Below are 18,678 nucleotides of genomic sequence, written 5' to 3' on the forward strand. Positions count from 1 at the left end.
ACGGGCTCTAGGTGCTGTGCAGGCTTCAGTAGTTGTGGCACGTGGGCTCAGTAGTTGTGGCACATGGGCTTAGTTGGTCTGCGGCATGTGGAATCTTCCCTGACCAGGGCTTGAACCCATGTCCCCTGCATTGGAAGGTGGGTTCTTAACCACTGCGCCACCAGGGAAATCCCCAAAATTACTTATTATATGATTCAACAATTTCTACAACTTAAATGAAAACTATTCTTCAGATATATTCATCATTGCAGCATTTTTATTTTTGTAATAGTCAAATTAGGATATAAACCTAAATGACCATCAGCATCTGGTTAAATAAAATATTGTGCGTCAGTGAAATCAGTGAACAGAATGAAGCAGCTCATATGTGTTGGTAACGAAAGATTTCCAAAATAATTTAAGTAAATAAAAGTGTGAGGGGGTTTTAACATCAGTTTGGTCCTTCAAGAAGCAGATACCAAGATGGGATTAGACACGTAAGAGATTTATTGGATGAAATGCCTGTGTGAAAGGTATAAGAGGAGAAAGCAATGAAAGCCAGGGAATCCTTCAGAGCACAATGCTGGTCTGACACCTGAGAAAGGAGAGAGGGAAAGAAGGGTTTGGTAAAAAGAGTCTCAGACCACAGTGAGTTTAGAACAAATCCTGGCCAGGCCTATAGGGAATCCTGAGCAATGATTGCTAGTTAAAGGAACTCCATGATGAGCAGGATTGGGCTTTTCCATGCTGAGTCATTGAGGGCAGCCTGGGGGAGGTGTGGCCTCGGTGTGAACACCCTGATAGATCCAAACAGGTGGGCAGTGGAGGCTCTCAGTTACCTCTACTCACAGAAGTTTTTATTGAAAGTGGTGCATCTTCATGACCAGCAGAGTCTAGTTCTTATGCCATATAGATTTACCTTCCAAAGATGTTTGGAGGGCACTTTGTCCTTGTTGTCCATGGGCCTCTCTTCCTGAGGAGAAACTTAGAAGAGGAAGGTTAGAAGTGAACTATAGCCTAGATTGCTTCCTTTGATCTTGGGGGGTGTAACCAAAGGCAATTTCTTCCTTCACTATGAATTCTAGCTTTCCCTTATCCTCAACTGTCCGGGTACCATACCTGTGGATCAGGCATTTTGTATATCTCTAGATAGTGGTGCTAATCAAGGCTCTGCAAAGAGGAAAGGCAAACGCACACCCAGAATAGGTATCAATCCCCATGTTGACAAAGTGTTGGACCTTGCAGGATGGAAGGAGTAAAATGAAATTGACTTGCCAACAAGTGTCTATTTGGACTTTTTGAGAATAATGACATATTGGTGGTTCAGCATAGGTCTCTGTTGTTGGAAGTTGGACATTGAGAGGCAACGTTAGCTAGATTAGCCTTGGTTCCTGTTATTGCGTCCATGCATAGCCTATGTATCTACTGTCCTTACCATTTCATTTATGTGCCTATCATGCCAGTTCTTGGGGGGTTGATGAGGAAGAACAGATAATATGAACTGGTCAAGTCATTTTTCCAACCTGGTTGTTCAGTGTCCCTTCAGTGGTGGGTGCTTTCTGGTGGGCATGTGTGATATAAAGTTCTTCACACTTTGTGCCCACTGCTGTATGTCCATGCACATGCTCTACCCAAAGGCTTCTAATTTCTTATTGGCAACTTCCTAGGAATTTGTACATATTCTCACCTCATGCTACTTCTCTTATCATACAAAGCCAATGACTAGGAGCAACATTTGCAATTTTTCCATTTGGGAAGATTTTTTTTTCCTCTCTACTGCTTTTCAAGGCTATTTACAAATGTGGCTTTAATGCAGCTACCATCCATTTTTAGGTTGTACCCAATATGAGGCCGACCTGTCCATAAATCGAGCTTGAGCTTTTTCTTATTCCTTTAGATGTTTGGATGTGACCCCCATAAAGCTATAGATGTGAGCTGGGGGAGGGTTCCGGGTGCAACTGTGGTAGGTGACATGGGGGTTGGGGCTACCTGTTCATGATTAATAATGTCCTCTGTTCCTGAACAAACTTGATCTAGGATATACCATTTGCATCTTACCATGGATTGCTGCTGGGCCTTTCTGACAGTAAGCCTTGGTGGGTCCAACATAACCCAGCTCAAAATGGGCATTTTCAGTCACATGATCAGTTTGTGCCTCATGGTCAAGCATTCCATAACTACCAGGGATCAGTGACAGACCAGGAGCTGTTTCTCAAAAGGCATATAATTCTCTGGTGCAGATGACATGGCCTTACTCCAGAACCCCTGCATCATGATTCTCTTGCTGGGGCCTACCATAAACAAAGCATAAACAAACTTTTTCTATAATGAGCCATAGAAAATATCTGAGACTCTGTCAACCATATGTTCTTTGTTTCAACTACTCAACTCTGCTTTTGTAGTGTGAAAGCATCTATAGACAATATTCAAATGAATGAATGTGGCTGCATTTTTATAAAATATGTTTTCCAAAAATGGTGGCATACTAGTTCAACCCATGGACCATGGTTTGCTGATCCCTGGCATGAACTCCACAGTGAATCTTTTTTCATAATTGACACCTCCAACCCCATAGGGTCTGCTGGATCATATGGCTCAGCCTTTGGTCAACTTGCACCACAGCCTGAAACTATTGGAGAATCCTTTCCTCCTCTAGACCCCATTCAAAGATGGTGGACTTCCTTGTCACCTGATATGGACCAGAGAAGTATTCCTAGGTGTGGAATGTGTTGCTTCCCCAAATCAAAGAGGCCTACCAGGTGCTGTGCTTTATTTTTTATTGTAGGGAATACAAGATGCAGTTATTTGTCTTTTAATTTGGAGGGGATATCGTGACCATTGGACCCTTAAAAACTTTTGTTATGGCAGGTCCCTGAACCTCTGTAGGGTTTGTTTCCCATCCTCTGGAGCACATGTCTTAACAAGGCCACCAACTTACTAGCCACCTCTTACTTTCCTGGTCAATTGGCCTGATGTCATCATATAACTGATCAGTGTGATGTTCTCTGGGATGGTCCCCTTTCTTTAGGATTGTTTTATGACAGAAAGCAGGAGAGTTAGTAGAGCCCTGGGACAAAACTCTAAGTAAATATATTTGTCCATTTCATGAATGTGAAGTGTTTCTAGTAGTCTCTTACCACTGAAATAGAAAAGAATGCATTTGCCAAATCAGTGGCAAATACTATCTTAGCTCTAGCAATATTACCTTGGCCAGTACAGAACCTGCAGTAGGGACTACCATTGGATAAGCTAGCAGCAATTTACAAGAAATTTTTAGGATCCATCTGTTATTGCAAGAGACAGACTGGCTAATTAAATGGAGACATGGTAGGGATAACCACCGCTTTAGGTTTTTAATGGTAGTACTAATCTTTGCCATCCCCTGTGTTGTGATTTTTTAAAGATTTATTAACTTGCCAGAGTGGAGGGCAATTTTGAAGACTTCTGCTTAGCCTTTCTCACTATTAAAGCACTTACCTCATAGGACAAGAACCCAACTTGGGGATTAGTCCAACTGCCAAGTTTGTCATTCCTCGATTATACATTTGGGGACTGGGGACAGACCACCCTGTGGGTCTGTCGACCCAGTGGACTGAATGTGAGCTTGACTTTAGCCTAGGAAAGACCCCATTTATTACCTAGCCTCCAGTTATGAATAATCATACTTTGTTTCTCTAGATGTCAGTGTCAACTCAGACCTTGTGTCTAATAATTCTCTAAACGTCTGGGTACTCCCCTTTCCCCAGTGCATATTTATCTGAATAAATATCTGTAGGTCCCTTTAGGGATGATTATAATATATATTTGCCACAGTGCTGCAGGGTCTTTAATCCTGGGGACTCAGTCATCTTTTTAGTCAGTGGTTTTGAGAATGGCTGTAGTGAGTGACTAAGGGGGATAGAAGTAGATCAGAATGGTAATAGGAGCTGCATCACATCACATCACATCATATCACATCACATCACATCGGGCCTTGACGACTCTTGTGATGACTGACTTTCACACTGAATGAAAACTGGAGATTTCAGGGTTTTGAACAAAGGATTAAAATGATCTAGCTTACATTAAAAAAAGCTTTCTGACTGCTACGTTGGATGTTGTTATGGTAATCTGTTAGGAGGCTATTGAGCCTCAGTGCCTGCAGTGGAGTGGTGGTAAATGGCTAGATTTTAGATATATTTTGACAGTAGATTTCACAGGATTTAGCAATGAATGAGTGGGTGAGAAGAATTATGGATGATTTAGAGTATTTTTTGGCCCAGGGGATTGAAACAATGGATTAGCCTTTAACTAAGAAGAGGAAGCCTATAGATAAGAGCAGGGTTTGAGTGAGGGGATATTTAGAATCCAGTTTTGGGCATGTTAAGCTTCAGATGGCTTTGAGACATCCAAGTGGAGATGGTGAGTAGGCATGTATTCGACATTTAATGAGAGGTGTGGTGAGACAAATGTATTAGGAGTCATCAGTGTATAGGTGGTATTTAATGCAATGAGGATTGGGGACCCCTTAAGAGAGAGAGAGAGTCTAGATATAGAAGGAAGACCCAAGATTGAGCCCTTGGGGTATATTAGCATTGAGAGACTGATAGAAGTGGAAGAAGCAGTAAAGAAGAGTGAAATAGGAGGAGAGAAGCAAGAGTGCAGTATTCTCAAATCCAAGTAAAAGAAGTGTTTCAGGGAGATGAGAGGGACAAAATGATGCTGGTAGGTCATGTATATGACTGTGAATAAAAAATTGGATTTAGCCAAGTGGAGGCCATTGGTGACCTTTATTTAGTTGATGTCAGCTGCATTATCCCTGTTTGAAATATCAGCATCATCTTTGATTTCTCTCTTTTCCTTCGAACTGTCTCCACTTCCAACTCCAGTATTTAGTAAGCTTGTCCTCAGTTGTACTTAAGAACCATGATTCATCACCTACATTGGGGTAAATACCATTCTACATGCTGAGCATATGGAGATGAACAAGACATGAACTCTTTCAGGAATTTACAGCTGAGAATGCGGTACAGGCATAAACACATTTCATTGTAATGGAAATGATAATAATTTTAATAACTATAGTAATTTCTTCTTTTGACATGACTTTTGTTGCTTTTCTGCTGCTGCTGCTACTAGTACTACTACTACTACTACTACTACCGCCACCTACCATTATTGGAACATATATGCCGTGCCAGGGATATCTCAAGAAATCCTTACACTTCTATGAGGTGGCACCATTTTATGGATGAAAATGAAGCAGAGACAGGTTGAGAAAGTCATTCAAGGTCACACAGCTACTAAATGGTGGAAGTCCTATTCAAAACCGAACAGTCTAATTTTCGAGTTTGTGTTTGTTAACTAGAATTGAAAGATGACATTTTCTACCTCTCAAAACTTGCATACCTACTAATTTATTCCCTCACCTTAAGTTACATTCCCCCTCTTGCTTCCCCTTATTCTTTTTTTTACTGGGATAGCTTTTCTAATAAATCAATTGTGTGTGAATCCATGTCTCGGACCTTTTGAAGAACCTAAGACATATTATCTTCTATGCTGTTAAAGAATTGTGACAATGACTTGTCTAAGTCTTTGACTGATGGATTAGTTTTTGAGAGAGGTATAACTACAGATAAAGTACTGTGGGACATCAATATATCGAGATGCATTTTGAGCCATAAGTTATAACCACATTTATTGAGAACTTACTATATTCTCAGTTGTGATTTCCCAAGGGGTCCTGGTTGAATATTCCTGCCGATGAACCTCAGATGAGACTATCTCAATCCATCAATGTGTTCCTAATAAAATGTTACTCAAATGCAAAGGAATAAGGAACTTAGGAGTGGCAGTATAACATAATAATAACTTACACTTATAAAGTACTCTGTGTTTGCTTCTGTCTTAAATGTTTTTTAAATAGGAATTCATTTATTCTTCCCAGTAGCAGAATGAGAAATGCACTCTTTTACAGACAGGGCACTTGAACAAAGAGAGGTTAAACTACCTGCCCAAGATGTCACAGTTACTACTATTGCAAAGATATCAGTACAGTCATTATCATGATACTATTATTGGTAGTGCTCACACTTTCCTTCACTGTTTTGTCTCTTTATGTGTCACAGCAGTACTAGAAAGGGCTGAATGGCTTTTTTAGACCTTACTGAAGGGTTAGACTGATTAAAGAGAATGATTAAAGATAATTACAAATTTGAAGGAAGGGGAAAAATTAAAAGTTTTATGTTTCATATGTCTTTTTCCATAGTCTAAGGGAAAAGCATCCCAAACCTTAAGGGGGCCAATTTTTAGGCACACCTCAACTTAGTCAGCTTGGGCTGCCATAACAAAACACTACAGACCAGGTGTCTTAGACAATGGAAATTTATTTCTTCCAGTTCTAGAGCATCTAAGATCAAGATGCTGGCTGATTTGGTTCCTGATGAGAGCTCTCTTCCTGGCTTGCCTTATTACACATATTGCAGTGTGCTCATATGATCTTTCCTTGATTCATGCTCCTGGGGAGGGAGAGAGATATCTCTGATGTCTCTTCTTATAAGGATGTTAATCTCATCATGAGGACCCTTCCCTCATGAACTCATTTCACCCTAATTATCTCCCAAGGCCCCCTCTAAAATCACACTGGGAATTAGGGCTTCAACATATGAATTTATGGATGACAGACATATTTCGTCCATAACACACCTTATTCAATTGACCTTCCCGTATTTATATCCTCTCTCAGAGAGAGAGAGAGAGAGGGAGAGAGACCTAAGTGAAAATCTTTTTAGTGCAAATTTCCAGCTTCATTTAAGCAACTCACCTCTTATTCATGTTATTTGATCTTGTCTTAGAATCCAACACCCTCCTAGCCCCATCCCTGCAGGCCTTGTCCTCTCTTGCTTAACTTACTCTGGAAATCCCTGAAGTCTATTGATGTGGTGACCCCCAATTTCTGTGTTTCCATGATCCCCACTTTCAGTGACTCTGAGAGACCTGTTCCACTGACCATGTGGACCATACCTCTATTGACCTTACAACTCTGGCCATCTCTAATCTGTGACCTACACTGGGCCCATCATCTCCCATTTTTGATGACCATATGATTCTCATCCCTACTGACTCCATTCACCCTACTCCACTGTTCCTAAGATCTTCCTCAGTGACCTCAACCCACTGACCCTTTAATCCTCACCCCACGTTGATGGCACTTTACTCTCCACTACTATCACAGAAAACCACATTCACACATAGCCATCTTCTCTCATTCCCAACTTAAGTCTAGCCATTTTGGGTTCTTGACACAGCCTCTGAATTTCATTTAATAATCACTCTACTTAAATGCCTGAGGAATTTATCCAAAAATTTATTTTTTCATGCACAAAAATTCGGCTTGAAAAATCAAAGTTAATATATGATATATAATACTTTTTAGTTAAAAGTTTTAATGGATTCATTAAACAAATATGAAAGGCATTCAGCGAATGTTAACATGGCACAGTTATCAAGGATGCAGCTATGTCAGAGACAGGTGCTATATTATGCATGGGTTCTGTTTTTATCACTATTTCAACTTTATCCTATTAGTTCCAACTCTCAGTGAGGCTACTTTTTTAGAGAACAAAAGGGAAACCCTACTGTCCAAGAACATCTGTTTTCCATATAATTTTTCTGTTCCAGGATTTCTTCTGGAAACATGGTCATTTGACCTGAAACTGAGAGTATGCTTGAAGCCTTGGGGCACAAAGATAGCAGAGTGAACACTCCTGTCTCCCAGCTCTGAAGATCCAAGTCCTTTGACTGCTCTTTGTACTGTCTGTTTTCACTGGCTATGGAGGGGTAGACAGTGAACCCTGAAATGGAAGCCAATGGATGCCCTTATGTCAGGCATGAATAATCTTTTTTCTTTGCATCAGGATTCCTTCAGATCATCAGCTTTGAGAACCTAGCAAAAGTCATTGCTTTGGAAGGTAAAAGTTTGCAGAAGGGAGATTTCCTTCCCCTCTCAGATCCTTGGTTGGCTTCAGCATGTTCTTCATTTTTATTTCTGATCATGACCCTATGGCTCAAATACTGTGAAAAGTCACAAGGGTGCCTGATTTGGAGATAAGCATTTTCTTACCTTTTAATACGTAAAAAGCATCTCTTATTGAAATATCACCACACAAAACTATATATTTTTTGATATTTTAGTCTTGAAGGAATAGTTTTTTTAAATCATTAATGATTAAATGATCATGGCTTAATCAAATTTGACCTTGTCCACAGCCTTGATTAAAATGGCCCTTTTTACCTGGTCATAAATCTTGTTCCATTAACAAGTCCTTCTCAGACTTGTACATAGCTCTAGACTTTGAATACCTAAGCTCCTGTGAATTTTTTCTTTTCCTTTTTTAAAAAACATGCACAGGCAAGTGCCAAGGCACCAGGGAAGAAGAGGATGATGGTTAAATAAGAAAAAGTTATTTAACTTCTATTTTCCATATTTGTTGAATAATGTTTCCAGAATTGATGCAGGCTCTATCCTGGTCAAGTTTCTGGTTTGTTTGTTTTTTTTTCATTTCCTATAACAGGATATCCCTTAAAAGCACTCTATTTGGGATTGGGAATCATGAATTTTCCATGAATGTTTTTGCATTCAAGCATTAATAACTCTTCCTCACAAATTTCTGAGGGTAAAAAAAATACACTTAGAAATGAAAAGAATTTGTAGATTCCAGTCAAGAACTGTATATTGGTTAAACTATGTAGTTATTCTATAGAATTTGTGGCAGTCTGCAATGATTTTAACTTCCCTCTATGAAAATGACTTTCTTGTGACTTTAAATAACATTATATATTTAAAAATAAAAAATAACATTCAGAATGATAGTTTAAAATATGAAGTAGGTATTTTAAATGGATTTTTAAAAATTTTATCATGTACTCATATATTTTAGTAATCTGTTTTTAAAGCAAAAGGAATTGAGACAAAGAAAAATGAAGTTCTTTCTCAGCAAGTCTTCAACTCTTGCTGTTAACTGATTTAGTTTTAGATGTTTCAATTGAAAAAATTGATATAAGGGAGGTTTTCCTTATGAGTGGGTGATATTTTGGGCTTCCTCAGGTAATGTGCCTCCTTTGTTCAGATACTGGGGCTGTTTTGTGGTCATTGAGTATTAATTTTTTTTCAAGTCATTAAGCACATCCTGTTTCTTGATTTTGTTCCATGCATCAGGAATTTTACCTTTATCTATAAATCTTTTGAGATATTTTTCTTGTAGCTTTAATCTGAAGTGACAGACAAACCATTTCCAGTATGGCTGGGTGGATGTGTCTGGGGTGATACTCCACCTGGCATATTCCCCTCCTGCCTGTCGATAGTTCTTATATGGGACTTTCCTGCCATCTCCCAAAACCAAAAAGCAATCACTTGCTACCAAACTGGTACAGCAATCAATGACAAAATGGTCTGTTTTGTACCACCATCCTCCACTGACAGCCTGTGGACGATGGAAGGGAACACTGTGGTCTCCATCATGCATAGGGATTGTGTTTGTACAAATTGCTCTACAGCAGGGACACTGTTTCCAGCAGCCAGAGAGATGTTCAGCGATCATTTTCTGGATTTCAGGAACGATTTCTTCTATAAGCATATACAAGTCATTCTCTTCTACTCTCTTCATTTCAGGATCCAAAGCTTTACTCATGGCTTCTTTGAGAAAGTCAATATCTTTTATCTCCTGGTGTTCAATGCTTATCAGGTCTTTTCGTGGAAAGATCAAGTTACTCCCCAGGTGATCACAGAACAAATCCAACCACTCAGACACAGTGCTGCTTTTATCTTTAGCTACTGCTGTGGATGCCTGAATAGCTGAGAGGATGGCATTCTTGATTTCATCTGAACTTATTTTTAAAAATGTCTTCATTTTTTCACTTCCTTTGTCAGAACAATATCTTTTAATGTGGTTTTCAATGTAATTCTTAAAAAATGATTCCGGATTATGAAGGTACTGCCAATAATTATCAAAATTTTCCTCTTCTGCCAGAGAGATGAGAATGTGTTTCTCCAGGTTAGCCCTATTTCCATTGAATGCCAGACAGGTGGCTTGCATGTCCCCGGCAATTTTGCGGGCCATGTTTTTCTTTATGGTGTTGGAGACAGCAGTGGTGAGTTTGTGCCACAGAAAATCAACAAATGTTTTAATTGAGGTTGCTCCCTGACAAGAGATCTTAAAACTCATGAAGAAATCATCTTTCTTGCTTTCCAGATAGTTTACAGGATCATTTGCTCTCTTGAATGCCTTGTGCATATCATGAAACTTCATTGATGCTCTTTGGAATAAACACAAGGATAAGTCTATTTCATATTTTCTTGTAAATGTGTATCTTTCCTTAGTGGGTGCAGATTTCACCTCCTCATCTATTATTCTCAGGATTTCATAGAAATAATTTGGATTGTAATCATGCTTTTGCCTACAAATGTTGTTAATAGTTTCGTTAACTTTTGAAACAATGCGGTTAGTAGTCATATTTATGGACTCCTTATCCTGGGCCTCTAATGTCATTGTAACTAAGTTCAAATATTTCTTGTTCATTTTGATATGTTTGTCATATTTGATTTCAAACTTTTCTCCAGAATTTTTCTTCAGTATGCTTGCCATGTCTTTCTCCTTTTTGAAATAATCCAAAAGGATGTTTTCAGAATCCACTTCAATTTTAGGCTCTGTGATTGGAGGGTGAGTTGAGGACAAATCATAGACCCATTTTTTCCAAAGTGGGTTGAATTTCTCATGTAGCTCTTCCTCACTCAATTGGGTGCCCTTTACAGTTAAAGCCAACTCTCGGCTTTTTTCCAATAATTCCTTTTCATAACCTGATTTTTTGTTATGCAGTTTTTCTTGATTCTTTTTAAAACTAAGAAGTTCTTTGGCTTTTCTTTGGCTGTCTAAAATGAATGCCTCTTTAAGGATTATTAGCTTATTTTCAAAATTTCCTTTCCACTGTACCAGCACTTCACTATCTGGGTCTTCATTAAAATATTTTTCAAGTTCTTGCATGATGGCTTCATATTTCTCTGTAACTGGAGCCTCAATTGTGTGTGTTTCGAGTGTCTGTATTTTTTCATTCTGAATCTGGTTGATCAGCTGGTCCTGTATGCTCAGCACATGACTCCTCAACTCCCATGTCCAGTAGTTATACATGGTTTCCAGTTTGCTCATGGCCATGACCTCTCGGGTATTCCTGAAACTGAAAATAAAGTTTTCATTCAATAGGGCCCTCCACAAATCTTGAACTCGGAATTTTACATCTGATATCTTCATGATGCTTCCCCTAGATTCCTGTTGGGCAGTCACAAGAATTCTGCTTTTCAGTTCTTGGACATTGTGGCTATAACGAGGATTGGGAGGGGCCATTGGGGGATTGCCATCCCAGAGGTGAGCAAAGTAGTAGACGTGGGTATTAACATCAAACTTAATGACATCGCGAAAGCGGGTTACATCTGAGCACTGCTCCTCTTCAGCTGCTGTTGCTGCCATTTCGTCTAGTCTCTGCTCTAGCCGCCTTCGTCCTTCCATAGTTTGGTCTTTAGCTGTAACTTCTCCCACATTCTGATGAACAAAGAGGCAACTAGGAGAGATTTTTACTTGTTTCATCCTCAGAAAAGCTTGGACAACTATTTGTAGAATATCTTGCATTTCTGATGGATTTTCCCCGAAAATATTGATCAGAGTCAAATTTCCAAGTCCGATGACAAAGGTTGCCAACTCATTGTCACGATTCTGGGACTTGTTGCTGAGTTCTGGGGCCCGAAGTCCTTCTGTGTCCACAACAAGCACAAAGTCAAAGCCAAGTTCCTTTGCGAATGTCTCCTCCACCTTCAGAAGCTGCATGTAGGCCCCCCGGGTACACCTCCCAGCACTGACAGTGAACTGCAGCCCAAAAAGTGCATTCAGCAGGGTGGATTTCCCTGAGCTCTGCAGGCCAAGGACAGAGAGAACAAAGAGCCGTTTGTTTCCAAGTTTCTCAGAGACCTTGTCAAAAACAGCTGCCACCCACCTCAGGGGCACATAAGAAGCATCCCCATCCATCAGCTCAATGGGAAAACCAGATAGCATCAGATCTGCAGCAATGTGGGGAAGGGAGAGAAATAGGGTATCTTTCATGGATGAAGCTTCTTCCAGAGCTTCATAGATCTGGCCAACTTCTCTGAGAAGTTGCTCAATTCCCAAGGTGCAGTCACTAATCTCTCTGGAGATAACTTCTATCTCATTTTGCAAGCCTTTCAGAGAGTTGCTCTTTGGTGCCTCTTGCTTTTCTTTTTGGACCAGTGACCACAATGCCTTTTTCTTCTCATTTAGTTTTTCCAAGTGTCCTGCAGTCAAATTGTCTAGAAACACACTCAGCCATTGCAAGAAGTAGAGTTTGGTGTCAGTTTCTGAATGATTTTGGAGAATTTCAAGGACAGAATGCATTAAATCGTTGAGAGGAAAGGCTTTTCTCAACTGTTGACATCGTATCATTTGTTTATCTGTCTCAATCTCACTCTTGTGTTGTTCAATGCTTCGATTCCCTTTTTCTCTCAGATGATAGAGTTCTTTGTCCTTTTTACACCAAAGTTGCCACAGTTTTCCCTGAAGGGGTAGTAAATTTTCCTTCATCTGAGGTATTTCCATTTCTCCCAGTAGGGCCATTAGAATCTCTGCCTTTTCTTTGGCTTCCTTGCATTCTCTCTGGTCTTCATCAATAAGCAATCCTTGCTTGCGAGCAATTTGGGCACAGTTCTCCAAGCTGAGTGCAGTGTCAGAAAGCTCTAACAAACGTCTGATTGTAGTTATGAGCTCCTCTATTAATTCTGCCTCATTTCTGTTTCTGATCCCAATTCTCACTCTTGGGCCAGAGTTATTTGCCATGGTTTTTTCTTTATCATCAAGCAAACAGATTAAAGTTTTTGATTTCTGACACAGGTCATGGACAATTTTTCGGGTTTCTTTATTGTCATCAGAAGTTGACATGAGGACCACAATGAGAGAAGAGACCTCCTGCAAAAAGGCAAGTTGCTTCTCATGTTCCTTTGCATCTCCATGAAGATTGATGAAGGTCAGGCAGTTGTCAAACCTGTCCTGATCTTCACCCCCAGGACAGAACCAGGCAACTTCCACCACACCTCCCATCAAGAGACAGTCTGTGCTGCTCCCTTTGCAATGTCGGTGAAAAAAGACATCATGTTTCCTTTTACTGAGAAGACAGTTCATGATCTGAGATTTGGAGGCAGAGAAGCCGTTTCCAACTCTAATAAAAGACACAATGGGGGTAGAGACACGACACATCTGCTGATTTTTGTAATTGTCCTTCTCCTCTTTTATTGATTTCCCTGCTTGCTGCCAGCTCCTCCTAATTTGACTGAGAGACCAGAGACAGAATTCAATTTGAGCATTGCAAGGATTAGGTATGAGAAGGGGAAGGGCAAACTGACAAATGGAAAGTTTGGCCAAAATGTATTGTCTGGCAAAATCATCTGCACAGTGAAGAATTGCCATCTGTATATCCATAGGGTGAATGTAGGGCCTGGCATTAGTGGCTGCTGAAGGATTAGTGGTGCTATTACTGTCTTCAAATAGATCTTCATATGGATCAAAAGCCTCCTTTTCTTGATTTGAGGTGCTTGGATAGACTTGCTTCTCTGTGTATTCATCATCCTTGATGATCAGGTATCTCAGCCCATAATCCAGCATCAGTAGCTTCTGTAGGAAATAGTAGGGAAGCTCTCTTTCAGAGCAGGGCTGGGTGTTGTACACAGGATTCTTGGAGATCACATGGAAGTTAGCTCTGCTCATCGTTTTTGGGTAGTAATGTTCTAGGCCTAAACGCTGGAGTATTTCTAGGAAGGCTCTATTTTCTATGACCTCCCGTTTGTTACTTTCATTATCATGTGGTTCATGGGGCTCTTTCTTTCCATGGAAAAGACTTTGCAATTGTTTTTTCACATCCTCCATTTGCAATGAAGAGACGGTGGCCTCATAATCCCCATCAATGAGCAATCTCAAGTCTTTTTCTAGGTTTTCCCAATCATGATCTGCCCCAAGTTTGGTGAGGACATGTACAACTTCTTTAGACAAAGATTGTCCCATGTGACGTCTTACTAATGCCAAGCGTTCTGTTTTCTCCTCTGGAGAAGCAACTTTGATGCCAAGTGTAGCTGTCAGACCTGTGAGCACCAGGAATGCCTGAGCCTTGTAGTTGCAAATATTTTTGAGCTCTTGGTATTTATCTAGGGCAGTTTGCATTTTATCCAGTAGGAAGTCTAACTCATCACACCCAAGGAGATACTGAAATGTATTGTTTACCACATGATATCCTGCACCAGCTGCAATCAAAAGTAGCAAGATGTGTGTGTCTGGCTGCCCCGTTTCTTGGAGGTATCTCAAGAAGCAGCCAAGAGACAAGCTGACCTCGTAAGTCACCTTGCTTTGAGCTTCCTCCACTGATTCTGTGGATTCAGACTTGGCCTTTACTTCCATAAGGTCATTCTGGGTTTTTTTAAAGATTTTAATTAATTCAGAAAATTGGGTGATATTGACATTCTCTTCCTCTGGTTCTGACTGAAATATCCACTGCATGATGGAATGAGCCTGAGGAAAGTTTGTCACTTTGTAGATGTGAGGATCCAAAAGGCTGCACAACTGAGATTTAATAAATTTAGTTTCATAAATGGAATACTGTTTGCAGAAGTTGACAGTGTCTACCAGAAAATTCTGCAGACTCCTATCTGTGAGGCATATATTAGTCCAAGCGTTATAACTTTTTATTTTTTCACTTAATCTTTGCATGAAATTTATCAGCTTTTTAAGCTGCTCTTCAGGATCAGATACCTCCCAGGATTTCACATCCTCTAGGAAAAGCCTAGCCTCCTTCTGAACACTCAGTAATTCTTCTCCCTCCTGGATCTGGGCAGTAAGACCAGTCAGAGCAGTGTAGCTGTCTTTCAGGCAGTTAGCTACCTGATAAGGATCCTTAAAATCGCTTCGGTGGCTGGTGAGGATGATGTCCCAAACGGGCACCAGCTGAATTCCCCGGTCAATGACACACCAGGTTTGATTATTGGCAACTAGGCCAGCTTTCCACTGTGAAAGGCCATTTGCTTCTGGTGGGCCACCTGTCTGGGCCACAGATAATTGGACTTTGGTTTGGAGATTTTGGAAGGTTGTTCCCTGAGAGGCTGTTTTTGAATGAGAGTCTGACACATCCACACCTGCAGCAACATTCACTCCAAAGCCACTGTAGCTGCCCCTTATGTAAATATCCAGGGCCTCTGCAGCTTGCTGTTTCACTTCTGCCAGCTGCTCACTTTGGAAGCCCTCTGAAATGGCTTTCCACCAGTAGATTCCTCCCAGGTGCAGAGGGCCCTGGTTAGCATGAGAACCAAACTTGTGGAAGAAGGCTTCAGTCCTGCGCCTCAGCAAGGGAAGTTTGTCTGGGTCTTCTGGCTGACCTGAAAGGTCTTCAATGCATTTCAGTTCCTGTAGAGCTGCCCTGGAGAACTGGAGCTGGTCAGTGGGAAAGTGGCAGGAGGCCAGTGGGATGTAGTTGAACTTGGTTGAGCAGAAGTAAGAGTGCTTAGAATGTGACTGTTGGGTTTCCTTGGATTCTGAATGTTTGCTCTGATTCATAGCAGCTTCCAGGCTAAATCCCCAACCTCCACCCTTTGCTGAGGCAGTTACACTGAAGCCCAGCTTCTCTACAGCCTGGGTGAACATGGATTCTTTTTGAGAAGATGTAAATTCCTTTGTTTCCATCCGTGTACTCTGCTCAGGGCCACAGAGTGAGAACTCCTTGGGGACACTGAGTAGCTCCTCTTTCTTCTCTATCAGGCTCCTTTGGTTACTGGTTTTGTAAATTCCCTGAAGGGCTAGTCCTCCAGATGCATGTCGCACCAGCTCTCTATCTGGAAGGTTCTTCCTGTGAGACAGTGTCCCCTCCATAAGTTTGAGTTGTCCCAGCATGTTTTCCATGATGTCTCTTAGGGACTTTTCGGGACGTGGCCAGAACTCTTTGGGGATCTCCATTGCCTGCATCAGCTCTGCTTCCTTTTTCCTCACTGCCTCTTCCTGTCGCTGCCTCCCTTCTGCCAGCATCTCTCTTAGCTCCTGCAGTGCCTGTTCTGCCTGCTTCTGCCTTTTCTTTATTGTTTCCACCTGAGACTCCTGTAACTCTGAAAGAGTATTTGAGTATGACAGGTTAAGCAGCTTCTCCAGGGCCCTTTTCTCCCAGGGATGTTGTGCCTGGGATTGCAGCTTCTGGAGTTCTTTTTCTTCCAGGTGTTGTAAGGCTTGGGCACAGGTCACACCCAGGTGTTCCTGCAGCTTGGGCAACCAGTACTCAACTGCCAATCCTGCTTCTCTCAACATCTCTTGGAGATCTTGCCCATTTTTGCCTCTGAGCAGGAGCTCATTAGGGGTAGACTCTTCTGTGTCCATGGCTGTGGGACGAAAAGACACTCAGTTAGCCTTTGGCATGTTAATATACAGAACTCTGTGATTAATTTGCAGAAATCTGATGCTTTTCTAAACACTAATAATGAACTATCAGAGAAAGAAATTGAGGAAGCAGTCCCATTTATGATCACATTAGAAAGAATAAAATATCTGGGAATAAACTTAATCAAGAAGGTGAAAGACCTATACTCTGAAAACTATAAATACCGATGAAGGAATTTGGAAATGATACAAAGAATTGGAAAGATATCCTCTGTTCCTAGATTAGAAGAATTAATGTTGTTAAAATGTGCATACTACACAAAGCAATCTATAGATTTAATGCAATCACTATCCAAATACCCATGACACTTTTCACAAAAGTAGAACGAATAATCCTAAAATTTATTTGGAACCACAGAAGACCAAATTGCCAAAGCAGTCTTGAGAAAAAAAGAAAGCTGGAGGTATCACATTCCCTGATTCAGACTATACTACAAAGCTACAGTAAGCAAAACAGCATGGTACTGGCCTAAAAACAGACACATAGATCAATGGAACAGAATAGAGAGCCCAGAAGTATATCTACACACTTATGGTCAGTTAATCTACAACAAAAGAGGTAAGAACACAATGGAGAAAAGACAGTTTCTTCAATAAGTGGTGCTGGGAAAACTGGACAGCTACATTAAATGGGCAAAAAGACCTAAAAAATGGGATTAGCAAAAAATGGGCAGAAGACCTAAAAAGACATTTCCCTGAAGAGATGGCCAACAAGCATGTGAAAAGATGCTCAACATTGCTAATTGTTAGAGAAATGCAAATCAAAACCACAATGAGGTATCACCTCACACCAGTCATAATGGCCATCATCAAATAATCTACAAATAATAAATGCTGGAGAGGGTGTGGAGAAGAGGGAACATTTGTATACTATTGCTGAGAATATAAGTTGGTTCAGCCACTATAGAAAAGATTGTGGAGGTTCCTCAAAAATTAAAAACAGGACCACAATATTGTCCAGCATCCACTTCTGGATATATATCCAAAGGAAGTGAAGACAGGGAATTGAAGAGATACATGCACTTCCATGTTTATTGCAGCATTATTCGCAATAGCCAAGATATGGAAACAGCCTAAGTGTCAGTGCATGGCTTAACAGATAAAGATTTACTACACACACACACAGTGGAATATTTATATTATTCAGTCATGAGAAAGAAGAAAATCTTGCCATGTGTGTGTGACAACACAGATGGACCTTGAGCGTATTATGCTGAGTGAGATAAGTCAGACAGAGAAAGACAAATCCTGTATAATATCACTTATATGTAGAATCTAAAAAGCCAAACTAGTAAAAACAGAGAGTAGGATGCTGGTTACAAGGGGTTGGAAGGTGTAGGAATTAGGGAGATGTTGTTTAAGGGTACAAATGTGCAACCAGTAGATAAATAAGTCCTAGACATCTAATGTTCAGATAGTGATTATAAGCAACATACTGTGTTATAAACTTCAAAGTTACCAAGAGACTATATCTTAATTGTTCCCACCACAGTAAAGAAATGATCATGTGATGTGATAAAGGTGTTGGCTAACTCTATGTTGGTAATATTGCAATATATAAATGTATCAATTCAGCATGGTGTATACCTTAGACTTATGCAATGTTATATGTTAATTATATCTCAGTAAATAAATAAAATGCACTTCTTACCTGGTTTATACTTGTCACTTCTTACTCTTCATCTGACACTAGTTAATAATATCTTTGTATTATGAATAACTGTTTTATATTATGAACTGTATATGGATTATGAAGATCTCTTTTCTACTGATGCCATCTTAATGTGTGTATGTAGGACCAAATGTTCTAGTATTCAGTGTTTCCTCAATGTTATGTTTTTCCCCCCAATGCCTTTGGACATATCTTTGGGCAGAAGATGAGATGAGATTTTACATGTCGCAACTTCACACATTATTCAGGTTTCCCCTCTTTTTGGAATTCCTGTCCTACCGAATGTCTCTATCATACTTCCAGGTCAATGGGTGTCCTACTCATCCTTCTTCCTGCTGACATGAATGCAGTTGACCATGTCCTTTCAATTTATCCATTTAAATCTCTCTTCAATCTCAATTCTTTTTAATCCCCTACCAGCTCTCCAAAAGATTTTGCCTTCACCTTGTCTTTATTGGATTTCTATAATTTTCATCTCATCTTACACTCATTCTTATTTTGTGCTTTCCATCTTCCCCAATGTCACTAAAA

General features: G+C 40.3%; 2 protein-coding genes across 3 annotated transcripts in view; one reads left to right on the top strand and one right to left on the bottom strand.

The window, feature by feature from the left end:
• ZNF215 (zinc finger protein 215) overlaps window positions 1–18,678 on the top strand; it is a 284,622-nt gene that overhangs the window by 122,683 nt on the left and 143,261 nt on the right. The window contains exon 3 of one of the 2 annotated variants that reach the window (XR_009504635.1): window positions 12,906–18,092. The exons of the other annotated variant lie outside the window; for it this stretch is intronic. The gene's annotated coding sequence lies outside the window, so the exon portion shown is untranslated. Of the gene's footprint in view, window positions 1–12,905; window positions 18,093–18,678 lie in introns of those variants that run through there. 2 annotated transcript variants of the gene reach the window in all.
• LOC132370631 (interferon-induced very large GTPase 1-like) overlaps window positions 7,309–18,678 on the bottom strand; it is a 31,518-nt gene continuing 20,148 nt past the window's right edge. Inside the window, exon 3 of the mRNA XM_059931010.1 lies at window positions 7,309–16,417. Within this exon, the coding sequence (XP_059786993.1) occupies window positions 9,117–16,415 (7,299 nt within the window). The 5' untranslated portion in view covers window positions 16,416–16,417 and the 3' untranslated portion in view covers window positions 7,309–9,116. The remainder of the gene's footprint in view (window positions 16,418–18,678) is intronic.

Source organism: Balaenoptera ricei, chromosome 8 (genome assembly GCF_028023285.1).
Source record: "Balaenoptera ricei isolate mBalRic1 chromosome 8, mBalRic1.hap2, whole genome shotgun sequence".
Lineage (NCBI taxonomy): Eukaryota > Metazoa > Chordata > Mammalia > Artiodactyla > Balaenopteridae > Balaenoptera > Balaenoptera ricei.